The sequence below is a fragment of the Mercenaria mercenaria genome, chromosome 14, assembly GCF_021730395.1.
Source record: "Mercenaria mercenaria strain notata chromosome 14, MADL_Memer_1, whole genome shotgun sequence".
Classification (NCBI taxonomy): domain Eukaryota; kingdom Metazoa; phylum Mollusca; class Bivalvia; order Venerida; family Veneridae; genus Mercenaria; species Mercenaria mercenaria.
Window position 1 is genome coordinate 35,971,575 of NC_069374.1, and position 19,410 is coordinate 35,990,984.

At 32.9% G+C, this 19,410-nt stretch overlaps 2 protein-coding genes across 3 annotated transcripts in view; both read right to left on the reverse strand.

Moving 5' to 3' along the window:
* Positions 1-2,023: 2,023 nt before the first annotated feature.
* The window catches only part of LOC123527265 (neuropeptide FF receptor 1-like), a 55,800-nt gene continuing 38,413 nt past the window's right edge, over positions 2,024-19,410 (reverse strand). Inside the window, exon 2 of the mRNA XM_053523263.1 lies at positions 2,024-5,936. Within this exon, the coding sequence (XP_053379238.1) occupies positions 4,627-5,922 (1,296 nt within the window). The 5' untranslated portion in view covers positions 5,923-5,936 and the 3' untranslated portion in view covers positions 2,024-4,626. The remainder of the gene's footprint in view (positions 5,937-19,410) is intronic.
* The window catches only part of LOC123527264 (uncharacterized), a 312,126-nt gene continuing 305,242 nt past the window's right edge, over positions 12,527-19,410 (reverse strand). For both annotated transcript variants that reach the window (XM_045306613.2, XM_045306612.2), the window contains exon 2: positions 12,527-14,061. In XM_045306613.2, the coding sequence (XP_045162548.1) occupies positions 12,699-14,051 (1,353 nt within the window). In that variant the 5' untranslated portion in view covers positions 14,052-14,061 and the 3' untranslated portion in view covers positions 12,527-12,698. The remainder of the gene's footprint in view (positions 14,062-19,410) is intronic.

Consider the following 19,410-nt stretch of genomic DNA (forward strand, 5'->3'; position numbering starts at 1 on the left):
ATGTATAATTGTCAAAGTGTAACTTTTGTCGTAGACAGTATGCACCTGGTGCCTCTATTTTAGATTAAAGTTCTAAATGTATCTTACATGCTTACGTCCTTCCAATTACAAAAAAAAAATGGATTTGGCAAACTTTTGTTTTAAGTACGTTTGGTTAATATACTGTAAATTGAGATTATTCACAAATTATTTAACTTTCGTTAATTTTCGCGAATTTCATTAATTTCATACGCGAATTCGAGAAAATCGTGAATATTTACCTTCCATTCTCGTCATTTTCCGTAATCGGCCGTTCCGGCATATCCGGAAGTATATCCGACTGGAATTATATAATGTTTTTAATTTTCAATGCTTCTTAAAATTGCATTACAATTGGTGTATATAATAGGGTTCAGCCTAGTTTTTCAACAAATAAATCAAAAACTTAAATCTATTTTTCATTCAAATTTACATGTAATGATGATGACTTTATTCAACTGAATACACATCACGGATAAATGCATTGGCTGTCTTCCCTGCTGAAAAAATGTGGTAATTGATGGAGAAGTAATGTTAATAAAATCCAAACTGCAGATCTAGTATCATAACATGTACGTTTAAGATTCATGAATTAAGTATAAATAAGTATTATACAGTCACGCAATACAATGAAACCTATCCTTACCTATTATCTTTAATACAATGCAGTAACGGATTAATTTATTGCATGCTGTAAAACAAAGTCGTAGAAATATTTAACAGTCATTATAAATTAGTAAATATTGCCGATGATTTGACTTGATTTCACAAGATCGCGAAAATCTGGGTCACCGGAAGTAAACAGAAATCACTGGCAATTTTTACAGTCGTCTGCCCGCGAATACATAACTTCGCAAAATTGCCAGCTTCGTGTGAAATCGCGAAATTTTCGTCACGCAAAAATATTCAATTTACAATAACCGAGTCCCACTATTTAACATACTGACCCCACATATTTCCGTTGAGTGTAGCTAACAAACCCTATAACTGACATGTTTTATCGATCACACGTTTTAGCCCAGAACGACATGAAAATCTACTTACCCTCCACAGAAATATAGGGGGTCACCACGTAGGAATCTTATGGGACTTAAAACAATAAAAGTTATCATGTTATCCGTTATTATATAGTAGAATTACAAAGGACTGTCTTAAAATAGAATTAATGTCTCTTTATACAATGGCCAAACATTACACCGTAAAGACTGAAAACAACTGTTTCATAAATGTGAATATCATGTAACTTTTGTCAGTCATTTTCTCTATTAGTTCCGCTATTGGTATCATGTAACATGTCCCAACCACATTTATTTATACGAATATTAAGGCAGTGGACCCGTAATTGCAATTGAGAATATACGCGCGATTGTATTGTTTTCATTGGACGGTAATGTATCTCAAAAGTGCCGATGGCTTTCTGCTCATATCGGAGAAAGCCCAAAACTCAAAGTTTACGGACAGGAAATTTCCCGTTGTTATTACGTCAAATCTACTACCTTAAATGAAACAATTATGATTTATGGTTTTAAGATGTGTAGATGTGCTTCAACAGACAGACCCCTTTTTAAATGATATATCGTCTAAGGGTACACATTATAAATTAAATAATTAAAAGAAAAGAAGGAAAACGAAAAGACGTTTTGAAATTAATTTTAATACTTTAATTGTGTTAAGTACATATACAATCATGGGACTAACCGTTAGTACGTATAAGGAAATGGCGAGTCACGGAAAATGAATACGGTGAAGTTGCTGCTGAGTTGAATTCAGTTTGTTTCGTGGACAGAAGTTGATGCCGAGTTGAATTCAGTTTCGGGAACAGTCAAGTTAAATGTATGTGCAATGATTCAGTAACACAATACATGTATTCAGTTTATCCTTTCTTCTCATTTTTCATATACTCGAGTTGCGTTGATTGCTTTCTCATTTGGTACTCAATTGGTACTATACTTCACTGACGTAAAGCATTCAACTCTCGCCGAAAATAAATCTAAACAACAATGTATACATAGTAATAACTGGAAAGACTTTAATTCTAAAAACTACCATTCTAAGAATAAAATTTACATTATGTAATATATTCTTAATATTCATTCATTTATTAACAATATAGATATACTAGTACATTGCTGTCACAAAATGTGTAAACAATCTACACGTGAAACAGCCACTGGAAGCATGGAAAGTAAACATGTAAAATACGTACTTGGTTAGACAGACTGTGCAATGGAATTTGTGACATAGCTTACGCCCTCTAACACAGGTTTAAACTAAGCTCCATTATACAGCAAAACGAATGGACTCAAAATAATACGATATTAAAACAAGACTTAGTGAAATCGAGAAAAATCATATCGGGCTCAAATACTGGGTTTCTAAGCAGTTGTCCGATATTATATTTTAAGTTGAGTATGCAGCGGAGATGTCTCAGCAATTTTTTGTAGGGTTATCGCAGTAGCAGTTGGTTTATATGCCCGTATAATTAATATAATAATTGTGTTTTTCATACATTAGTCTGTGAGTTCTGAAATCAATATAAACACTAGAAAGTGCAGAGTGTTCATTATTATTACTGGAACTCCGTAATGTGTTCGGTGGGTCTTTTTCTGTCTCATTCTTTTACTAATAGAGTTTATGTCACAGCAGTGCAAACATTTCCATATTTGTCTGAATGTTATGGAAGCAACAATGAAGCCGTGTGTGATAAATTAGACTGCATCATTATATTTTATTTAGGAACTTTTAAACGGCTTCAAAATGATTTTAAAAAGCGCAAAAAATTTGATGAGAGAATAAATATTATGACTAATTTATACTTATTTTTTTACAATTATACTGGCACATCAGATCCTTCTTTGTAGAGAGATGAAGGCTACCGGCCGCTAATATTTTTGGGTGGAAGCATAGTGATGCGAGAAGCTTAAGGATTCACCTTACATCATGTGGAGAAGAAGCGGGGCTTCTATTCAGGTACCTGGGCCTTCCGTCACGTAAAAAGCTCGAAAGGCGCCGTATGACCTTAATTGTCTTTGTGTGACATCTGTTAACTATCTGAGTTTCATATGTCAGATTCTCAGATTCATATTCATGTATTTTTGAAATTTCATTTCTTTAAACCAATACTTAGTGTTGCCATTGTCAAAAGGCAGATAAAAAAACAGACTTTTTCATGCAAATGACAACATGATGTCTTTGTGAGGATCTGACACTTTACTAGAAATACTGGCAAACCTGGTCATTTCGAATCGTTGTGTTACTGTTAGGTAGTGTGTAAGTGTACACATAACCTCAGTAGTCGTGATTTGTATACGTTTAATAAGGTTAATCAGATGACAGTCCATACCAAATATGTGCGCTCCAGTCAGCCATTGATATTTTAGAAAAGAGATTTTCAAAGTTTTCCTTCACACTGGGTTGGCACCTTGTCGTATGTTTTCTTTTCATACCTAGCAGATTAAAAATACCCTTCAGTGAAAGGTTTTAAAGTTTTATGCAAAGTAGGTGAACACGAAGTGGCCGACTTTTGACCCCAATGTTATCACAAAATATCTAAGCACTAGCGACTACAGTCTGTTGTTGCCATACATAGCCACTAGAACTGTATAGATATTATTTACATAAATTATAAACGTATCAGTAAAGTAACGATCTAGTGATTTCAAAGTTTCATTGCATTTGACGAGGGTATAGGGAAATGTTATATTCTAGGCTTGTTTAAAGTTAATGGTGACGAACATGTATGAAGCAGTGCTAGTAATCAGTGCAGTTTTAAATGCAATTATTCGTTTTCGTAAGGTCTCTTTCCATGTCCTATTGCATCTCCGAAGAAACAAAATATTGTACATTTTTTGTGTAGCAATACTAAATTTATGCATTAGATATATCATGCTGCGAACCAACAAGAAAAATACCTTAATAATTCACCTTACGTTTGCAAAGGAACTGTTTTATATTTTCAAGGCAGCGACACATTTGTAACATAATGTTCACATGCATATCACTACCTCCAGCTAAATTTACAGTATTTTATCCAGCTATTCTGTCGTGTTTTGTCATCTCGAAGAAAAATAATAACTGTACAGAACGTTTTATGCACTAAAGCAAGTTCTTATGATAATCTTCATAGCTACACACTGTAAATTATCAACGTTATATGTTTGCTTGAAAGAGGAGATTTTGTAATAAGAAACTATACCCTTTGAATATACAAGTTCAATTTGTATTGTCATTTGCATTGTCACAGTTTCAAACAGTTTCTTTTAATTTTCAATATTGAATTCAATAAATCATTATATTCACATTGTGTACAATTGACTGCCCAGCATTTCTGTAAATTGTAGCATATCAATGTTGCAACACACATATTAATCAAAATTTTAGTACATGATCATACACATATTTGTATGTCATACAATATATGCTTTGCATCACCTTGTTTCATCAAATTAAACTATTAAGCTTACACTTCAATTTAAATTTATCATGTTTTTTTTTTGTCTTGTTTTCTTCTTGAAATTTTTAACAGTCCTACTCTAACAATTTCTACCTAATGTATTTACAATAACGTAATTTAAGATTTTAAAATGAATTTCACTTATGATTTCACACTTATGACTTTCTGCATCTAAACATTGCCTGGAGATGCGTGCGGAAATTGTTATTGAGAAATGCGTAAATCACTGGATTGGCCACGTTGTATGTAAAATATAGATAATACACAATAACGTTCATATCAAGCACTCTTAACGCCATCATCCAAGCTGGTGTGAAGGCAACAATATACATAAATGCAACAATCGATAACATTAAGGCCGTTTTAATATTTGCAACACGTAGTTTCTTCAATTTTGCCCGCGAAATTCCACCGGGTCCAACCTGCACTTCGGAATCTGCTTTCACATTTCGACCACCTGGCGACTTTGCGGAAGAATCGTTTGTTCCAAGCCTTTCTCTGAATTTATCCTGCATGCAACTCTCCCGTTCCTGTCCATTGACTATCGGAGAGTGATCGTCCTTATGTAACGTCGTGAACTCGGTGTGCTCATGCGTATCATCTGTCATTGTGCTCGTTAACATTCCGCAACATTTATTGCTCACGTTTAATCTTTTGTTTCTATGAACAAGGACAGATCGGTATGTTAGGCAATACAAGATAATTACCAAAACCGCACAAACACCGAAAAGTGCCGAATAAATTTTCTGATATGTCAACATAAACGATTTATCAAGAATGAGATAACTCGGTAAGCATACGCCCGTGTTTATGAGTTGCTTAGATTGGTTTGAATCTACAATGATGCTATTGTTCATTGTATTTATAAAATCATCTTCGATATCTGAGTAAGTAAGGACACTCTTGTTTGTTCTGTTGGTACAATTGTTGCTTTCGATTGTTGCCGGGTAATGATAGGTCCCAATCATCAATGAAGCCAAAATGCCTATGATAAAGGCTAACATTACAAGAATGCAAACTATTATTTTTGCTCTCCGAACCGTCATTATATGTTTGAACGGGTACACTATACATAGATACCTATCAAGAGCTATTGCTACCATAACAAAAGCAGAAAAAGGAATTGTGGTAGTCTTCATGAACTGATACAACTTACAAGGAAAATCGTACCCAATGTTGTAATACATAAGTTCAATCACGACAGTATAGGGCATGGTGACAAGAGATGAAATAAAGTCTGTCACAGCCAGTGTTAGAATGAAAACAGTTGAGCTGAGTTTATTCTTTTGCCGAGAAAACACAAATATCGCCAGGGCGTTGCCTAGAATTCCACACACTGACAGCAACGTGACCATTCCCATTGCTATATGGATAACAATTTTCGGTTGGTCCTCTTCCGGGTTAGACTGTGCATCGGGATCACAACCTGGATCGTTTGTGTCGTTATTCATGTCTCTTGTATTGGCTAGAAGTATAAAAAAAAACAATTTTGTTATTGTACAAATTGTAGAAGACAAAGTTTAAAAATTGGATTTTGTCTCAATATATTATATAGAGATGAATACTATTTCTGCAAATGTGTAAGTGTTCCATTGCGTACCATACTTCCATTTCTCAGATAAAGTGAAAATGTAATATTAGAATAATTTACAATTAATTAACCGTTATAAATGCTTTGCTTTCTCGTACAGTCTGTTTATATCTTTAAAAAAAATGTTTTATTTTTTTTAGAATGAAAGGAGTATTCTGGCATGCATCATTAGTAACAATAACAACGAAGATAACAGGTGTTTATAAATCTGTAATATACAATGACCTTGACGCAATGACATATGAAAAAGCATTACGAAGCAAAGGTGTACCTCATGGCGCCTGCTTACCATGCAAAATATGCAGTTTAATATTTTTATCCTAATGTATGTCTTACATGTTCACATGAAAACTATCAAGGATAGTTTGTTGTTGTTAATCTGTAGGTGTACCACAGTAAATCAGACTCTAGTCCACAATATGGCATGAATTTCAAATAATATCTAATGCCCATCTTTCACTGAGATATTTTATCTTCCGATACTTACTACAAATATAGAAAATCCTCATTAAATGTATTCAGCTTGTGACTTTTTGTGTATTTAGAACCGATGTAACTCATTGCAGACTTGGAGCGGTCTTCTGCGCATGCCCGAAAGTGATTATCAGTTGTAGCGCACGGCTAAAATATGCATATTTTTGCATGTCCGCATGCATTTAGTGTACAATATGCATAAAATACTGACTAAAGGTTAGGGTTAGTATCACCATGGTTACAAAATATATACATTTAAGATATTTTCGTTCAAATTTCGTTAATCCGGTATGTACCGGAGTCTGTAATTTATACTGGCGCTCCAAGTCTGCATTGAGTCACAGTCATTTGGAACTACATTTATAATTAAATGTCATACCGTATCATTTCTTTCTTTCAACAAACTTCCAGTTTTTATTGGTAATACACATTTATACTGTGTTTACTTTTTCAAACTCTGTATAGTTCTACTTGTTAATTTTATGACTACGTAAACTATACTTTTGTAACTGTTCATATTTTCAAATATGAAATTTTGGTCTATAGGATTATCTTTAAAACATTCACACATTTGGAAGCCTCTTTACACTCTACTAAGGTCATTATTAAACACTACCATTCCTTAGATCCGCTTTTCCTCTAAACAGAGTTCTGCAGTGTCGTATGTTTTGCCAATCGTTTTTTTTTTGTTATTTTATACTTAGGCTACCGGTGTATCAAACAAGAGGGCCATAATGGCCCTATTATATCGCTCACCTGTCATCATTGCACTTAAGGACAAGAAGGTCAAAAAATCATAATCAAGATCAATCAAAAGAATCATGAGAAAATATAGTTGAAATTTTCTTAAAGGTACAGATATGTCAAAATACACCTATAAATTGGAGGTACCATCCATGTTGTACCACAGGAAAGTGGTCTCGGTTTTTCCCTACGGCCAATAATAAAAAAGTTACTAAATAAGCTATTTATAGTAACATAACAGGGAAGTAATTAAAAAAAATATATTATTGTAAGTGAACAAAAGGATCTGCCAAATAAAAACAAGAGCACTGCAATGCAACGCAAATGCAGAGCATTGATATACACACAAAACAAAGTCATATGACCTTTGACCCTTAAGTGTGATCTTGACCTTGAAGTGAGCCATCCGAAACATGCGCTCTGCACATCGTTTCGATGAGGTGAACATTTGTGTCAGGTTTCTCTGAAATCCTTCAAGGGGTTCAAGAGTTACAGAGCGGAAGGGAAATTGCTAACCAACAGACAGACAGACAGACGGACACCGAGGCGCTAACATAATAAATCTCGTAGGGCGTATAAAAAGGAATCGAGATCTTATGGTGATACAAGTTGTGTGCAAGTTTGGTTAAATTCAAATCATAAATGAAGCTGCTATTGTGCAGACTGGGTCAAAATAGCTAATTCTGGCCCTAATAGGGGCCATAACTCTGGAACCCATAATGGAATCTGGCCAGTTCAAGAAAGGAATCAAGATCTTATGGTGATACAAGTTGTGTGCAAGTTTGGTTAAAATCAAATCATAAATGAAGCTGCTATTGCGCAGACAAGGTCAAAATAGCTAATTTTGTCCCTTTCAGGGGCCATAACTCTGAAACCCAGTAAGGGATCTGGCCGGTTCAAGAAAGGAATCGAGATCTTATGGTGACACACGTTTTGTGCAAGTTTGATTCAATGCAAATCATAAATGAAGCTGCTATTGTGCAGACAAGGTCAAAATAGCTAATTTTGGCCCTTTCAGGGGCCATAACTCTGGAACCCATAATGGGATCTGGCCAGTTCAAGGAAGGAACCAAAATCTTATGGTGATACAAGTTATATGCAAGTTTGGTTAAAATCAAATCATAAATAAAGCTGCTATTATGCAGACAAGGTCAAAATAGCTAATTTTGGCCCTTTCAGAGGCCATAACTCTGCAATCCATGATGGGATCTGGCCAGTTCAAGAAAGGAACCAAGATCTAATGGTGATTCAAGTTGTGTGCAAGTTTGGTTAAAATAAAATCATAAATGAAACCACTATCGTGCAGACAAGAAATTGTTGACGGACGACGGACGGACGGACGGACGACGGACGAAGGGTGATCACAAAAGCTCACCCTGTCACTACGTGACAGGTGAGCTAATAAAAATAGGAAATAATTTAACAAATGACAGTTTAGATTTTCCTCTAAATTATTAAACAAACGGCATATTTACAAGCATGTTATGTCGCTTGATGAATATATGAAAAGGGTACCGAGGACATTGAATCATTCATGACAATAATTATTCATCAAAGAACCATGTTTGTTACTAAAAGTGTACATTGCTTTTTTAAATGTATTTACAAAGAAGGATTGGGAAGCATCCATCTGCTCTAAAAGCACTTTTTCGTGAAATAATCTCATCATTTACTTGTGCATGCAACCATCTAATATATCTAACAAAAACACATTTACTCTATCTCATCTAACGTTTTAATTTCATTACGTCGTCCAATTAGCTTCGTATCCACCTATTCTGAAAGGCGAAATTTATCACGCAAGATAGTGATTGTGGTAAAGCATGTTGCTATCAAAAGATGAATTAAAAAAACGTTAGTGACATATAACAGATGATATGTAGAAAGCAAATCAGTAATGTAATCCGTGATTCGGTAAGCATTCAATTAATTTAAGTGTATCTTGATTTACATGAAAGGATCAAATAAACACCATACTCTAACTCCTTTTTGAGCTTGTACAGCAATAAATACATGTACGAAGAACAAACTGCCCGCCCGAGGATCGAAGTCACGATTTTATAAAAGATACTGTGTCTGAAATCATTCGTCCTCCACCTCTGATTCATGTGGGGAAGTTGGCAGTGACTTGGGGAAAACAGGTTTGTACTGGTACAGAATCCAGGAACACTGGTTAGGTTAAGTACAAAACTGAAAAACTGTTGAAAAAATGGCGTTAAACCCAAAACAAACAAACAATAAATAAATAATGTATGGTACATGTACAGACTGATTGTTGTGTAGTAGTTTTCTTTATGGCAAGATCACTTACAAAAGTTCAATAACATTGCATTACCAGACTGGACAAATACTATCACGGAAAAACAACAAAGTGGGATGGAATTAAGCAATTCAGAGTGTATGGAATACGATATATAATAAACTTTAATATAAGTACATCAAACGCTTTATTTTGCCTTACATTTATACTAAATAGCTAAAATTTTAAATTGTTACATACATCAATACAGACAATTGCAATGTACAACAATTATACAGTCTGTCATAAAAAGTATTAAACAAAGCTTATAACAGAAAATCCCTTGAGATCAAATTCAATTTTAGCTTATTGCTTCCTCCAAATACATCCTAATGGGCCACAACAAACACGAAAATGGTGAATTTGAATGTTTTTGTCTTTTTTGTTTCTTCTTGTGTTTTATCAAAATAGTTCACAGTTCTCTGAGACATTTGATGCATTGATTTTGAGCAAGGCTATACAAACAATTTATAAGGCAAAGAGTTACAAAGTGATATTAACGTGTTTCTATTTAATTGTTATTGTTTGTCTTAAATCAATATCCTGTTTTCGTATATCTTATTCTTGAAACTGTCCAAAGTGATGTTATAACGAACTTTCGCACATTTGACCTATATTCATTTATAACATCTCTGTGAATGCGAAAAGATAAATTGTAACATCAAATCGAAGAAAATACTTAAACAATCTGAACTCAAAAAATAACTAAAACTAGTACATTAATATTGTAGTATAAGGTGTAACGCACATAATATAGTCACCATTTGTTTTCGAATCTGCACATTGCAAATGCGAACATGGTGAAGAAATATAATTCTCGAATGAGTATGGATCACATGACAAGACATTTAACACAGTCGGTAACTTTAGAAATTTCAATGAAGTATAAAGCCCATTTGGAAAGTTCTTTGACTTTTATATTTTACAAATTGTATAAAAATTCTAAAAACATGCGTTCTAAAATACATTTTTAAAATCTTACGCGAGCGTAGCAAACAACTTTGAACACTACATATTTCCTTGTACAGCTTAAATAACGAAAAGTGATGAAAACATATAACAACAAGTTAAATGTGAAATTTTTTATCAGATAGTCGACATAAATCCAACATGATTTAGTCTAGTACTGCAAATATTTGGAACTGCACGATACCAAAACGACGTACAAACGGGTAATGATTACCAAAAATGAATATGATACATAACAAAATGTTACTATAACAATACAAGGTAATTTAACATTGTTCAGTACAATACGGCGATTTATTTTATGCTTTTCAGTGAAATACAGAAAATTATATTTTTACTGTTTCAAACAGTGAAAATAGTATTACAATTTTTCACTGGTATGAACTTCACATAAATGCGAAAGAACATGAATTATAAACAATAGAAACTCCCATGCAAAATATACTTCAGTAAAGATATAGATGTATATAAATACTAACAGGATCATAAATATATACGTTCCATAATAAAATATAAATGAAATCTGGAAATGTCATAGAACTATTTGAATATATTTTTTCTACAAGGATTCCGTGACATCACGACATTATGACGTCATGATGGGATGCTCATGACATTGTGCGGGCAAACTGGACATGATTTGGTTAAAACCTGTAAAAATAGATAGGAGAAAAAGAAAATTTGTTTGTTTCAGTGTAAGATCAAAATATATTTCTCTCGTGAACACGATAATTTATATTTTCCATATAATATTCCATTATAGTGTTCACATGGTGAAATATATTTCAGTTTTACATTGAAACAAACATATATTCTCTACATATTTGAATAAGCAACCATTCAAAGAATCCTTGTCCAATATGATTTTCGGATGGCTAATAAATTGTCGTATTTTACAAAATATCGTTGATTTTTTTATGTTTGTTTTCTTTTTTCTCAATAAAAAATTTTAAAAAACAAAACTGCTTTAAACGTATACAAAAACATTGCGTCAAGCTTCTATTGACCGCAAAGCATTTACTGGAAGAGAAAAAATAATAAATGTTTATACAAATGGACAATATATTACAATAAAAGCAATACTTCACAATTAACACAAATTTGGACAAGAATTGCACAAACAATAAAAGACATGACTTATATTAATCCAATAGTGACTGGCTATACATCTTTCTTTTATTATGGCCTGTAACATTGATCTTTATGATATTTGTAACTATATGTGCGTGAAATATGCCAACTCCCTGTTAAATCCCTGTTATCAAAGCAGTGACTATAAGTCTTCAAGACCTACTTCACTACAGCAAAATTTTCAGAGGAATCCATGTGCAACAGCAGTATAAAACACTAGTTTTCTTTCACAAATTCAGATAATGTAATGTGCTTTGTAACCTCAACTGCAGTGATTTTTTATTTTAGAAAATTATTATACCCTGAAGAGCACTGTTCATTCCAGCAGATATACCAAACCATTCAGAATGTTACATTGAGTCTTTTGTGAGACAATGTTGAGTTTGAAAATACAAAGTGTGCCTTTTATAGTGTGTAATTTGCTTAATTAAAATGTAATAGGTTTCATCAATTCTTACTTTTTCATTTCTTTTACGTAGTTGGGTTTCTACCTTTCTTACCTTAGAAAGAAACGAAAAATAATCATTTTACTAGCATGTTACTAGTAATTTTGTTAGTTTAATTTACATTTTCAGCTTTAAAAAATGTATTTATTTGGACAGAACGAAAAAGCAATAGTCTAACATGCCTGTCTCTTTCAAGCAAAGAACGTTAAATATACTGTTTATATCATACAATGTACTACCTATTCTAACTCTGCTAGAACTATAATTACTTCAATATAAGTTATGAAAAATGATGATTTTAACAAGACTTTTTTAGCCTTAAGTAATGACTGAATGTAAGTTTCCAGTACTTATGTATATATATATATATATATATATATATATATATATATATATAAAGACATATATATTGTCATGTCATACACATTTCCGTTTGACATGTCCTTCAGTTACACGAGTAACTGATAACCACTGCTTGTTCCATTTTTTTTATATCAAAATATACCCAATTACATGCGGTAGCGTAACTGTTATGTCTATATTGCACAGACCAGGGACAAGCACCTCAGTGATTTACTGTTTACATTTAAACAGCGTTTGGAGATGATTTCGAAAACTTTGATTCAAGAATGCATAAATTATGGGATTGGCTACATTGTATGTAAAATACATAAAAAACACAATTGAGTTCATTGGTATAATACGCAATGCCATGAGCCATGCGGGCAGAAATGCTATTATGTATGTGAGGGCTACTATGGACAGCATTAGTGCTGTTTTAATGTTTGCCATCCTCAACTTTTCCATCTTTGCTCTTGATACGCCACTGGGTCTCATAAGGGATTCTTTATCAGCATTTGCATCCTGTTTTTCAGCTGTGTTTCCGTTTTTGTCGTCCTGACCTTTCGGCTCATTCTTAAATGATTCTTCATTAAACTTCTTGTTCGATGTGTTAGACGGCGACTTGTCCTTGTTGTTAAGCATTGTAAACTCTGTCTGTTCATGTTCATTGTTTTCTACATTTTGTCCTGGCGAAAGGAATACGCAGCAACTTGTCGTTAAGTGGAATCTTCTACGTCGTCGGGTAAGAACTGATCGGTAGATGATGAAGTACAGGACGATTACGATGACAGCACACACAGCGAAGTAAGAGGAGTAAACCTTCTGATAGACATTGAAAAACGACATGTCTACAATCAGTCCGTTCTTATGACATTTACCAGTGTTGTGAATATAGGTGTAGGTCTGAGTTACGGTGTCGTTCGAGAAAAGACTTCTCAGCGTGCGGTTCAATTCGCTTGTTTCTTCATCGTAGTACGCGATGGAGTTCTTTGTTGAACTTTCAAACAAAATCGCCTGTTGGTGTCCACTTATGTTGTGCATTCGCAGTACATCGTTGAGATAAGCAGGTGTGTAAATTTCCCTTTTGTTGACTCCATACATGAGTGAACTCGGAAGTCCAAGACATGTCGAGAAAATGGCAAGCAGAACTACTGTTATCTTGGCTCTTTTGATCGTCATCGTATGTTTGAAGGGATGGACAATACACAGGTATCGATCGACTGCTATAGCAACCATGACGGAAGCTGAAAATGGGATGGTAGTTGTCGTTAACAACTGAAACACCTTACAGACAGCGTCATGGTCAACAGTGTAGTGAAGCAGTTCCATAACAATGGTGTAAGGCATCGTGACAAGTGACGTAATCAGATCTGTTCCAGCCAGCGTAAGAATAAATATAGTCGAACTTAGTTTTTGCTTCTGTCTTGTAAAGACATAAAGCACTAAGGCATTGCCAATGATGCCAGATATGGACAGGAATCCAAGCATCCCCATAGCAACGTGTCGAACGCTTTCTGGTTCCTCCATTTCTTCTGTATCTTCTATGTCGTAGTAAATATCAGTGAGGTTCTCGAGGAAAGGCATTATGATCCACCTGAAAATACAACAACAAATATTAGTTTAATTTAATTGATGCATAGGTTTGTAGTAGCATGCAGCAGTTTTAATATATTTTATTGTTTCATAATTGTAAAAATACCTCTTTAAAATCATAATTGTATTCATTGCATATTATTTTAAATATTCATCTATTTGCATCGTTACAGTTCGTAATCCAAGCATAGGGGGAACTATGTTTTAAGGATATTCATTGTTAGTAATTTCAATCATAATAATCTAATTCATATCAACCCTGGAATATTTCTCTCAAATAGCTCTCCCAAATTAACTTTTACAGTATGACAGTAATTAATTGCATTTTTGAATTATAATAAAATATCTTGATTTAAAAGCATCAAAAATGCATAAAGCAAAATTTTACACAGCAAAAAATACAGCAGACAGAACACTTTTCATTCGCATGCGCATTTTATACTGACAAGAAAAATATAAAAGTACACTTTTTCATTTTTCTTTTTGCAAGTTAGTGCCTTAGAGAGATACTAGGCGCATCTTTTATTTAAAATTTAAATGTAAAAAGCAAATAAATCTACCTTGATTACATTTAAAAGCTAACGGTGAATGTAGAACCGCTAACACAGTTAAAGGAATTCTATGCCTACCTTTCACAAAAAAAAAAACAACATTTTATCTTTAGGTATTTACTTCCTTCAAATGTAGAAAAATCATCATCAGATGTATTTAACTTTACTGCATATATAAATTAATTGGATGTGTAGAGGTAATTTCATAATGAAATGTCATGCAGTTATAGTAACTTCCAGTGTTTTGTAGTAGTACAAATCAATAGTGTGATTAGCATGACATTTGTATTTCATGTAGTAGAGTTATTTTAAACGTAATGTATAGCATAAACCTGTTAACTTTATGGTTTTTTTAAAGTCAATTTAGGCTTTGTTCATGTCTTCAAATATAAAATTTTGGTCTAGTATATCTTTAAATGTAACATTGTAACAATCATTTGTTAAAATAAACGAATGATGTATTAATTGCCGTACGTATTTATATTGTCGCTTGTCGTACATATATGAGCCGCGCCATGAGAAAACCAACATAGTGCATTTGCGACCAGCATGGATCCAGACCAGCCTGCGCATCCGTGCAGTCTGTTCAGGATCCATGCTGTTCGCTAACGGATGCGCAGGCTGGTCTGGATCCATGCTGGTCGCAAATGCACTACGTTAGTCATATTTAGTTTGCACAATTTTAAGCAAAATTACGTGTTTACATAGATGTTGTGTAGAAACTGCTCATTATTTGAAATCTGAAACTTGAACAAGCTCCAGTTAAAAGGTAAGAACTAAACTAAACGGGATAAGTTGTGCTACATGATGACCTTTTAGAGAAAAAATAGTTTTATTACAAATATACAAATAAACTTTGTTTTATTGCAATCTTTTGCATTAAAAAACATAGTTCAGTAAAACAATAAGCATGACATATACTAAGATTTGGTTACTTATTATGGAGACACTATTGATAGTGCAATATCAATTTATCATTGTATTCTGAGTAATGGATGTCCTACCTGTGCTTTGAAAATAATGTGTCATTTCAAATTCTATTGCTATTGAAATAAAATGATTTAAATATGCAGGAGCACTGAATTTGTAGAGAATGTCCAGCTATCAATTTACTGAAAAAAACTATATGATAAATCTGTTCCTTAGTGCTTCAAGCAAATACGAAATTTGGCTTATTTCGACGATACATATTTTTTCTTTCTTGTCGTAACATATAAATACAGTAAGACGGTAATGCAAGAGAGAAAACTGTTATTGCAAGGTAACACATCCATTGTAGGTGTCTTTGAAAATATTGCAATTTTGGCGCTACTACCATATATTTGAACACACTAATATTAATAAATAATAAATATGTCCATTTTTAATATCAACTGATGAAGTACAAGTCTTTGTGCTCTGTTGCCTCACTTGTGAAATGGTTGTAGAGATGAACTGTTTGACAAACAAATTTATTGCGATTTCATGATACACTTAACTATCAAAATTAATACATGTCAAGTCTGCGTTTTCATTTCTTAATAACAAGTTAATTGTTTTTGTCATTAAAATTTACTCAGTTATGTTGCATGAATCTGACATTACTATTGTATGCAAGACAGGAATTATTTTTGTTTTTGTCGGTGCTGGACAAACGCGTCCTATACCCCGGGGTTAAAGACGACTTTGTTTTTTTTTTTATAATGTATGAATGAATGCTCATATTCAAACGCTACTATGACAAAAGGGTTAAAAGACAAACATCCGTATTATTTATTTTCTTCAATTATTTGAAGACAAAAATATGCAAGAAATAGAATCTATAACTGATAAAAGGTGCTGATGGAAATATCTAGCGCTCGGGTAACTGTTTTTGTGGTAACTCCGATTAAACAGTTAGTTATTGATCCGCACCTTCAAACAGTGAAATATTCTAATACTGTTATTTTATGTACATATTGTTAAGTCGTTTAAATTCGTTGTTCTGGCCAAAACGGTTGCTTTGCAGGGATATTAATTCGTGTTTAATTTGTTTCTAATTTGAATAAATGGGGAACAAACTCGTTCATCGGGATTTAATTTCGTCGATTGTCCTAGCCGCGAAATCCGCTCAATTTAGTCCCATACGAACATTAATGATTGAACAGTATGTATAACAACTGACAAAAGTTGCTTCCAACAAAGAGTTAAGAAATATCTAATCTATACAAGAGAAATCAATTGGACATGTTAATGACTTACAATGAATACCTTCACGACTTATCGTCACAACAGACAAAAACCGTTACGAAAAGTTGAGTTCGAGTTGCTATCGGAAATGAATATAATTGTTCGTGTAATCGATACTTATTCTGGAACATTTATCTGTTGTCCAATTAAATTGCACAAGTTATGGAATAGAGCGTACGGTATTACAGAACGGTCTAAACTATGTAATTTTATTGAACTAAGATCAAGTTTGTGAAAGAACTAGAAGCATAATTTGCATTTAATTTAAAACAATTATAAAACTATTAAAATAGAATCGAGGCAATGTCTTAAAGAATGCATATGTTTGGAGAAGTTGCCCGAATAATAGTAATATAATCTGCTGATTTTTTTTTGTGTATGAATTTAGATCAAGTTTTGATATGCTTTCAATGTTTAAGTCCACCTCTTGATTGAGATCAAATAACCACGCAATTTGATTCTATTAAAGTTTATTGATCAAATTTGAATGTACATAACTTAAACGACATTTGAAAAACGTACTCTTTCATTCCTTTACAATCCTGATGAAATATTGTGATGTTGTACACATATCTAACTAATGGACGTATACAAGCACGTACACAATAAATTTATACATTATTCGGCCTTCTTATTCTAGTATACTAATACGTTTGTATCTTTGTACTTTATGTTAGCACTGACCCTGTGTAGTTTATTTAGACTTGCATTGTTGCATTATATTATAATTTTCATAGTATGAATACTTGACTCATTTAAGAACGTGAAACTCTACAAATAATACTTGTAAATTAAATTATGATTATGGGCATTACATTGTTCAACTGTTCAGTGTGTTTAGTGTCGAACAAATTATTTACAAGCAAACACTCGACTGACGTACAGCTTTTAAATTAAAGTTAGTATGTATTCAGACTATTGCAGAAAATGTTTGTAAACTTGTTATCGAACGTTACAGATATAATTCTAATGAATTGCAAACCATTGACGACAATGTATTTATCTCGCCCTTTGAAAACGTCATGAAAGACGTATTACTAAAACACCCGTCTCAAATTGTAAATTGAATTTTCAGTTATCCTGCTTAAATATCAAGCTATATTGATAGCATGGGCCGATTGTAATTTAGTTTTAGACTTAGACCTACGTCACAAATCAAGTGATAATGTGGTAAACTGCTACCGAAAATTCAAACAAATACATAACAAAAAAATGTTTGATACGAAAGAAAAAACAGAAAGCATGCTCAATCTCGATTAGTGGTAAAGAAATTTCATGAATTTCGAATAAAACTTCCTGTAACCATACAAAATTGACACTTGGTCGTACATTTTATTTACATAACTGTTACCATAGACAATGCTTAGATGATGCAATGAGCCTCTTTCAATAATTAATATTAAATATTCCTAAGTAAGTTAAACAAACAAATCACTCTTGATATCACCACAGTGCAATTATTTGGTAAATTATTCAAACATTTTTTAACATTTAGGTCGTCATGAATCTGTCGAAATGTGTGTCAATTAAACTGTTTCTAATGTTTCTAATGTGCGTAATTAATGGGGAATGACTTTAGTTAAAATGCTAGATTTCTGTCATTATAGTGTGTTCTCTACCCAAGTAATTATTATTATTATTATATCAGATTTATATAGCGCCTTTTTCATGATAAACACGTTCAAAAGCGCTTTATATAGCGCAAACTATCATTTTTATCATAATCATAACCTTAAGGTTTGTTAAAACATTTAATAAGTAAGTTTGATTCGTGTAACACTAAAACTCTTATAAGGAATAAGTTGATAATTTAAGAATTGCGAGTAACTACACATTCTGGTGTACGCATGGCAGAATATCAGCTTAACTACTGTATAAAATATATGCAGAAGTTCCTTGCATCATAATTACGTTAACATGTATCAAATATTCGATGCAATAATCGCTCACCGTTAACGGATAACTCAGCTGACCAATTGTTCCGATGATTAAAGGTTAAGTTGTTTTGTTTTTTTTTTGTTGCAGATGCAAAACGTAAGTGGTGTGGACATTATATGAAACGTTTGCATTATGGTGTCAAGCGTGGAACAATAGAGCCGCAGTCTTCCAGTATAATTTTGGTGATATAATGCTACATGTAACTCTCCCAAACAAAAATAAATGGATGACGTTAACTTTGATATTATTGCTTTAAAACATTTCAATGAAATATTTTGAGAAAGGTCTATTTTTGAAAATAATGAAAATCTATACATGTTCATATTAAGATTCTTAGACCTTAAATTAAATGAAAGTCGAGAGAATTTGTTCATAAATTTGTAATTATTCTCAATATGTAATAACATTTTGTTTTTTGTAAATATGCTTTTGTGAAGGTTTAATATGACGCGAATTAAAGCACGAGTTATACTTCATATGTAACAGTCACGCTTCAGGTATCACACACACAATAATGAGATAAAATTTAAAGAATATTAAATGATAACTAAATATCGGAAAGTTTGAATACAAATCTGTGGCTACATACACAAAATGCATCCCCAGGTTTTGTTAATGGAAACGCAATACTAATATGTAAATAACCCTTGTGG